We start from the raw sequence: 9,036 nt of genomic DNA on the forward strand, positions 1-9,036 counted from the left end.
TGTAGAGATCCAAGAGGATCTCACCTATGTAGAGCAGCCAGTGCGGATTCTTGACACTCAGATCAGAAAGTTGAGGAACAAGGAAATCCCAATGGTGAAAGTCCTTTGGAACCACCACAATATAGAAGAATGTACCTGGGAGACACGGGAGTCCATGCTCCAGCAATATCCCCACCTCTTTTAAGGTTAGTCCCTATGTGTTTTATATGTATGTTATGTTATTTTACTATGCATGTACTAGTTGAGGAACATTCGGGGACGAATGTTCTTAAGGGGGGCAGAATGTAATACCCGGCTAGACTCCGATATCGGAATTCCTACAGTCCGGCGGAATCTCGGATGTCGGAAACCTCTAGAAGGGTAAAAGCAAGTTTTCATGAAATGTTTTCATGTTTTAATGATTTTAAATATGATTTTAAAAGAGTTTTTGCATGAAAAGTCTTTGGAGGAAAACTCAGGTTCGGCCGCCGAAAGTCAGGTTCGGCCGCCGAACTTGCTTGCGCTTCGGGAGTGCTTTAGGCCCCCGAAAGCATGAGTGAGGGAAGTCCAGGTTCGGCCGCCGAAAGACAAGTTCGGCCGCCGAACATTGCATGGATGCGGAGGCACATTCGGCCCCCGAACGTGGCCTGGCCAGCCACCTATAAAAGGGGCACTTAGCCGAAATGGGCGAGCTTTCTCCCATTTTCGGCCACAGTGAGCTTCCGACCTTCCCTTTGCAAATCTTGTGTTCTTCCTCCAAATCTCTTCCATTTTTCTTGAGTTTTAAACTCACATTGCAAGTTTTGAGCATTTAAAACCAAGTTTTGGAGCTTGGGAGACTCAGGAGCCCATTTGCTTGGATCTCCGAGTTTAGGTCGTCTCTCTCTCGATCTTCAAGAGGTAAGAGCCGATCTTGAGCTCAATGTATGTTTTTAACAAGTTTTAAGTAGATTTATGGGGTAGAAATGCATGTTAGGGTTATTTGAATATTTGGGTTTATGTTATGATTTTGAACAATGTATGTTGGTTTTTGTGTGTTTGAAGTGTTGTAGATGGGGTATATGATAGTTTGAGACCCCTAGGTGTGATGTATGATATGTATGCATGTTTTAGAACTAGTTTTTGCATGATTTGAGCTTGGGAGGCGAAATGTGCATAGAGGAGCTGAGTTTATGCCCTTCGGGAGAAGCTCAGGTTCGGCCGCCGAAGGGACTTTCGGCCGCCGAACCCCCTTTGTGGAGGCAGCATTCGGCTGCCGAAGTTGCCCCCGAAAAGAGACTTTCGTCTCTGTCTGGGACTTTCGGCCGCCGAAGGTGCCGCCGAAAGTGCCTGACTTTCGGATCTATCCAGGACTTTCGGCCACCGAAGGTGCCGCCGAAAGTGCCCTGTTCAGCCATTTCATGCATATTTCTATGTGATATTTTCCTGATGTTTTAGGGGGTTTTTGGGGAGTTTATTAGAGTTATGTTTATGTGTGATTGGTCCCTCATTGGAGTCCACCTGTGTAGGTTCGGACCCGAGGAACCGAGGACCTCAGCAGTGAGATAGCTGCTTCAGAGTCTGTAGAGCTTCAGCCAGAGGTGAGTGGAATAAACCTTAAGTTTTTAAATAAATGAAATATAACTTTTTGAGCATGTTCATGCATCATATATGCCATGTGATATTATAGGGTGTTTGCATTAGTAATCACGAATATGTTGCATTGCATAATTTGATGTGGATGCGGATTGGCTATTGGATGATCCGCTAGTCCTCCTATGGCATGATATGATGATGATACGGTACGGATTACCAGTGAGGCCCATTCTACGCCCCTAGACTATGTTAAGAGAAAGACCAGTGAGGCCCATTCTACGCCCCTGGCATATTGGAATGTTATGTTATGTTATGTATGTAAGAGAAAGACCAGTGAGGCCCATTCTACGCCCCTGGCATGATTGGATTATGATGAGGACTATCGGTGACAGTACCATCCTTATGTGATATGTTTGTGATGTGTTGCATTTCATGGAAGCATGAAATATTTAATATATGTTTTCTCTATTCTGCTCACTGGGCTTTATAGCTCACCCCTCTCCCCTAACCCCAGATGTGCAGGTGCAGGGTTGATCAGGAGGTTAGCCAGAGTATGGAAGATATGTATATGTAATAGTTAGATTGTGGACATGACAATTGTATTATGATATAATGTAAAAGTGTTTTAAGTTGTGTTATGTAATTTGAATATTGAGGATAGAGTTGTGCTTGACCAATGCAGATTGTTAATCCCACTTGTATGTACATGGTCTTTATGATATGAGATATGAGGTTATGTTTCAGCCAAGCTTATGTATGATGAGATACCCCATTGGAGCATTTGATGAGGGCTCCAGTGGAGGTTTATGTTATGTTTATGGTTATGTACAGGTTGAGCTTGGTTGTTATATGAGAATGTTTACAGGTTTATGAATATTGTTGATCATGTATGGGATTAAACAGGTTTACAGGTTATATGTTAGGCTTGCTACGGGTCCCGGCGGCCTTACGCCGATCTGGATCCTAGCGCCGGTAGCGGTCCGGATTTTCGGGTCGTTACAGTTGTGAAGGGTTATGCTCAGCAATCAGGGGTTGATTATGGAGATACTTTTGCTCTAGTTGCTAGGCATGACACTATTAGATTGTTGTTGTCTTTGGTAGTCTAAAATGGATGGCAAGTGTTTCACTTGGATGTCAAATTTGCATTCTTGAATGGTTTACTGAATGAGGAGATTTATATATAGCAACCTAAAGGGTTTGAAGTAGAGGACTAAGAAGACAAAGTGTACAAGCTTAAGAAAGCTCTTTATGGCCTAAAATAAGCTCCAAGAGCTTGGTATGCAAGGATTGATTCAGATCTGATCCAAAATAGATTCAGGAGAAGTGAAATTGAGCCAACCTTATATGCGAACAGTATTGGAGATGAATCTAAACTAATTGTGTTACTTTATGTTGGAGACTCGTGAAAATTCTCAGTTAGTGAATAATTTTAAGTTAAAAATTATGAGCTATTCTCTTAGGCTAGAGATTGAGCAAGGTGTTGATGGTATCTTTGTGTCTCAAAGGAAATATGTTATTGAAATGTTGAAAAAGTTTAATTTGGATAAATGCAAGTATGTGGCTGTTCCTCTTGTTGTGAATAAGAAACTTAACAAGGATGATGGAACTGAACCAGTAGATACATTGTATAGAAGTTTAGTTGGTAGTTTGTTATATTTGACTACTTTCAGACCTGATTTAATGTATTTAGCAAGATTGTTATCTAGATTTATGCATTCTCTTTGACAATTGTATTTTGTTGTGGGTAAGAGGGTGCTGAGATACTTAAAGGATACTATTGAATTTGGCTTTTGGTTTCAAAGAGGAAAAACTAAGTTTGAAGGTTATGTGGATAGTGATTGGGCTGGAAGTGTTAATGATTCAAAGAGCACTTCATTCAATTTTTTTTTCTTGGTTCAAGTCCTTTCTCCTGGAATTCAAGGAAGCAAGAGGTGGTTGCTCAATCTATTATTGAAGCTGAATATATTTCAGCTGAATATATTTTAGCTGTTGGTGCTGCAAATCAATCAATTTGGCTTAGAAAGTTAGGGGTGAGCAGTATTCGGTTCAAACCGAAAAAACGGACCAAACCGAATTAATTAAAATATTCAGTTCAATTTTTTATTCAATTCGGTTCGGTTCGGTTTTTAATTTAAAAAATTTCGGTTATTTCAGTTCGGTTCGGTTTTAATAAAAAAAAATCAAAAAAATCGAACCGAATCGATTAGTGATAATAATATGTTATTTTCAATAATATAAAGAAATTAAATCATATTAAGATTAAAATATTTTAATTAAATTTTAAAATACTAAAAATAAAGTGTGAAAAATAAAAAAAATATTAAAAATCAAAACCGATCAAATCAAACTAAATCAAACCGAATCAGACCGATTCAGTTCGATTTGATTTCTGACCAAAATCAGTTTGATTTTCATAAATAATAAAATTTTAGTTTTCGGTTTATTCGGTTCGGTTCGATTTTGAACTGAACCGATGAATACTCTCCCCTATATAAAGCTATCGAAGGATTTGGGAATTGAACAATGTAAGCCTATTGTTATATGGTGTGATAATAAATCAACCATTGCTATTGCAAATAATCCTGTTCAGTATGGGAAACTAAGCATATTAAGGTAAAATTTTATTTTCTAAGGGAATCAGGGATCAAGTTGCTGTCTTGCAAGTCTGATGAACAACTTGCTGATATACTTACAAAGGCATTGTCTAAGAACAAATTTGAAGAACTAAGGAAAAAGTTGTGGGTATCAAGAAAAAATCCCAAGTAGTGTTGACTTATGAGACTTTTACTAAATACTTTGGTTGCTTAAATCTTAGTTAATATTTTGATCAGAGTTTACTTTTTTTACTGTAGATGTAATATGTAAATAATAGGTAACTGATTATAGTGCAAATCACCATTCCTTAACTATACTTTCTTACTTTACTTGTGAGAGTTACTAATCTCTCTTATAATCTATATAATCAACATCATTTTGGCTATATATTCAAAGAACCATTATCTCTCAATCAGAGAAGGATAGAGTTAGAGACATTATGAGTTGCTCTGTTTTTTTTTTTTTTTCTCTTATTTTGCTACTAGTTTTAGACATCTGTTTTTAGTTCCAAATATCTAATTTCAATATTTAGTTATCTATTATCTGCTCCAACTCCCCACAGAGATAACCAACTGAAAAAAATCATTACCGACGAAGACAAAAAAACCCCGCTTCTAGTAGAAGAGATATAAACAAAAAAAGATAAGAAAAGCAAATCTTCTTATTTAAATAAGATCAATATGAACTAGTAGTGTAAAATATAGAATTTCATATAGATCTCATTATATATTTACATTATAAGATTCTTTTTGTGTCGCAGAAAATATTTTTTAAAAAAATATTTTATGTATTTTTTGATATTTAGAGTATTTAAAAAATTTAGTTCACAAAAAATATTTTTTGATTAAAAGAAAAAATAAATCATTTTAAAGAAAATGATTTTATTTTTTTAAAAAATAAATCATTTTAAAGAAAATGATTTTATTTTTTTAAAAAATAAAGTCATTTTTATATATTGAAATTTTTATTAAAATTTTCATATATAAATTTATTAATAAAATTTATTTTTAAATTAAAATTAAATAATAAAAAATAAATTATTTCATTAAAAAAATTTTTTTATGAATTTTTTTTTATAAAAAATATTTTTAAATATAAATGATTTTTTGTATACAAACGAAAAGCTAAATCTACATAAATTCATATAAGTATTTTTCTTATATATTTCAAAATTAAGGAAATGCCCAGTTTTTTTAAGTCTTTTTTCCTGCATCAAGTGGGAATGAATAATTATTTTTTTTATTGGTAATGACGGAGTGTCAGCAAAACGCATGATATAAATTTAACATCAAGTTGATCGAGTCTTATTCATAAAAATAATTTATTTAATATTTCAATTATATAATCCTATACTTTGATTTTTCAATCCAAATACCTGGACCAGCATCACTCTATATATAGCGTACTAGGCATTGCACATCTACCATAGCAAACTTGTCACAAGCACCTCTTCAAGATGATTAATTTGGGTGATGCTGAGCTTCTTGAAGCTCAAGCACATGTATGGAATCACATCTTCAATTTCATCAACTCCATGTCCCTTAAATGTGCAGTTCAATTAGGAATCCCAGATGTAATCCAGCGCCATGGCAAACCCATCTCCCTTTCCCACCTCATTTCTGCTTTGCCTGTCCACCCAGCCAAATCTCGTTGCATCCCTCGCCTAATGCGCATTTTGGTTCGCTCTGGCTTTTTTGCTCGAGCAAAAATCAGTGAAAATGATGAAGAAGAAGGGTATGTTCTCACCAATGCATCTCAGCTCCTCCTCAAGGACAACCCCTTGAGTGTGGCACCATTCTTGATGGCCATGCTTGATCCTATTTTAACAGGACCATGGCATTATATGAGCACTTGGTTCCTAAACGACGATGTTACTCCATTTAATACAGCTCATGGGAAGACATTTTGGGAGTATCATGGACACGAACCGAATCTCAACAATTTCTTTAACGAAGCAATGGCTAGTGATGCTAGGCTGGTTACGCGAGTGCTGATCAATGAGTTCAAGGGGGTGTTCGAGGGGTTGAAGTCATTGGTTGATGTTGGTGGTGGAACAGGGACTGTGGCCAAAGCCATAGCTAAATCATTCCCCGATTTGGATTGCACTGTGTTTGATCTCCCACATGTAGTGGCTGGTCTGCAAGGCACTCACAACTTGAAATATTTTGGAGGCGACATGTTTGATGAAATTCCTCCTACCGATGCAATTTTACTCAAGGTAAACCTGACCCTCTCCTTTCTCTGTTGTTGGAGGCAAACCAATAGCTTTTGGCATTCAATAACTAAATTAATATTTTTTATGCTTTTCTTTAATGGGCAAATGATGGACAGTCGATATTGCATGACTGGAGTGACGAAGAATGTGTGAAGATACTGAAGAGATGCAAAGAAGCCATTAAAGGCAGAGGAGGGAAGTTGATTATCATAGACATGATGATAGAGAACCACAAAAGAGATGATGACTTCCCTGAAACACAACTCTTCTTTGATATGCTGATGATGGTCTTACTTACTGGTAAAGAGAGGAATGAAAAAGAATGGGCAAAACTCTTTTCTGATGCTGGTTTTAGTTATCATAAGATAAGCCCCGTGCTGGGTTTAAGATCCATCATTGAAGTTTATCCTTAGTTTAGTTTAATTATCAAGCTTCATTAGTCTTATCTTTATTTTCAATTTATATTTTAGGTCTCTGATGTTTTCATTTCTTGGTTGATACAAAATGCGTTGTTTAGTTCAATATCCCTATTGTCATTCTTCACAAAGTCTAATAATGCTAAGCTCTAATAATCTTCATAGTTCAAGCTTCCAACAGTCTTCAATATTTGGTCTTCTTTGCTCCTCCTTGATCATTTATCCATCAATAATATTGTGGGTACTTAACAACCTAAACCTTACTTGAGTCTATATAGAAAGTTTCTTGGATCTCTTCCTTGCCTTAGTAGGAGGTTTCCTCTGCCTTTTTGGGCAGAGAGATCTCTCTCTCTCTCTACACGACTGTGGATTGATCGCTACCACCGGTTAGAGTTGTTTCTATGGATTTCATTTTTTTTTTGGGACAGCGATGCTTGATGAGAGGAGCATGGTTTTTACTGCTGTTTTTCTTTTCTTTAGTTTTCGTCTTTGGTTTGTGGTTTTAAATCTGGAGAAATCCTTACTTTTGTGCTCGGTAGGGGTTTTCAAGTAGTGGGTGAGAGCTGGTGCTCTAAGGAGTAGAAGCCTGTCAGGCAGTAGGTGCTACTGTACATGCATCTCATTTCCCTTTTTGGCTGTATATGGTGTTTGCCAAGCAGGTTCTCCTCTGGCCTAGGTGGTGGTGAAGTGGTGGGTCCCTTGTTGGCTATATATGGTGTTTTCCAAGCAGGTTCTCCTCTGGCAATAGGTGGTGGTGAAGTGGTGTTTTCGAGACTGTTTTTTCTCGTGTAACCAACCTCCATTGCCTTCCCGTCATTGGCTTTGTTTCCTGCTGCTTTTTTTTTTTTAATAAAATTACTTAGTATATTAATAAAATTTTATTAAATAAAAAAATATTATTTTAAATAAAAAAATTAATATTTTAAATAAAGGGATGATATGTTTAATAAATTTTTTAATTAAAATACGAGTAGATAGATGAATTATTATTAAAATATGAGCGGTTAGAGTGGTACGACGATAAATTTATCTAATAAAAATTTTAATTTTAGAGTGTAAAGAAAATTTAGACTCATTTAAAATCAAACTCAATTTAAAAATATCTAAATATATAGATCGAAGAATTTGAACTACCTATAAACAGTCCATAAGAATGTAGTTAATAAAAAGCAAAAATTTTATCATAAAGAGTAAAAAGTGACGAAGAGTGAAAGTTTCAACAATTACCAACGTATCATTACATTTCGAGAAATCAGAAATATCACGTTAAAATATACTCTCAGAATTTTTCATAATAAAACTGTAGCGAATAAAATTTTGAACTTGAAATAAAGTATCATCAACTTGACAAAATCAATAGAAATTGTCCAAACTTGATAAATTGTCCAAATTTGATACAAATCTCGATAGAGCAGAATTTTCAAAATCATACAGTCACAGATTTGTCGATCTCTGGTTCCAATGATTAAGTGCTCTGAGAAATCACCCCAACCAAACTTATATCTTCTTTTTTCAAATTCAGCCGCAAGTCACAGAAAACATCCACATGATAGTGAAACTTCACATAAAAACAGTATCATTATCTGCAACAAACTTCTTTCGCATTTTCAAAGATTATCGAATGTCCAAACAAACTTTAACTTTCACAGAGTCCGACGACATAACTTATATCTCATTCCAAATAAACAGAAATCGATTGTACAACTAAGAGCCCTTATTTCCTATATCTTCAAAATCAACATTATTAAAAATCGAAACAGATATTTTTTTTTGCCTCTAATTGCATAATAGATACCCCTCTAAAGGATGTCATAAATTTGCCAAAGAGATCTGCATATTCTGAAAATTGATTGAATTGTATGTGAGAAATATTCCTACCATACGGAAATCATAAGTGACGATTGGAATATCCCCACAGCTCTTAATAGGGACAACAACATTTTTTTTTTTATCGATAGTCAATTGACGCAGATCGTATTTCATTGGAAAGAGAAAAGAAAAAATTAGGTTTAAAAAAAAAAAATGAGAGTATCGATTCACAAAAGAACCACATAAAGAAACTTGCATCCAAAATTATGGTTATTGCTGTGTTTTCTCTTATCAATGATAAAAAAAATATTTTAAAAAAACCTTTAGTCTACCAATATATATAAACACATATATAAACTTTTTAAATAAGTTGTATATTAACAAAGTAATTAATGGCCTGTTTCATATGTGAAAAAATATTAATAATTTTTTAAAAAAAAATGATGG

The 9,036-nt window shown here is 35.1% G+C and overlaps 1 protein-coding gene across 1 annotated transcript; it reads left to right on the forward strand.

Annotated features, from left to right (window-relative positions):
• Positions 1 to 5,552: 5,552 nt before the first annotated feature.
• Positions 5,553 to 6,886, forward strand: LOC122721528 (trans-resveratrol di-O-methyltransferase-like). The gene is made up of 2 exons (XM_043949390.1): positions 5,553 to 6,367; positions 6,481 to 6,886. The coding sequence occupies exons 1-2, from the start codon at positions 5,606 to 5,608 to the stop codon at positions 6,775 to 6,777; spliced, it is 1,059 nt and encodes a 352-aa protein (XP_043805325.1). The 5' UTR covers positions 5,553 to 5,605; the 3' UTR covers positions 6,778 to 6,886.
• Positions 6,887 to 9,036: the final 2,150 nt, after the last annotated feature.

Source organism: Manihot esculenta, chromosome 13, assembly GCF_001659605.2.
Source record: "Manihot esculenta cultivar AM560-2 chromosome 13, M.esculenta_v8, whole genome shotgun sequence".
Taxonomy (NCBI): domain Eukaryota; kingdom Viridiplantae; phylum Streptophyta; class Magnoliopsida; order Malpighiales; family Euphorbiaceae; genus Manihot; species Manihot esculenta.

Coding starts and splice junctions, on each gene's coding strand:
- LOC122721528 (XM_043949390.1), top strand. CDS start 5,606: ATGATTAATTTGGGTGATGCTGAGCTTCTTGAAGCTCAAGCACATGTA. Junction 6,368..6,480: donor CCGATGCAATTTTACTCAAG/GTAAACCTGACC, acceptor AATGATGGACAG/TCGATATTGCATGACTGGAG.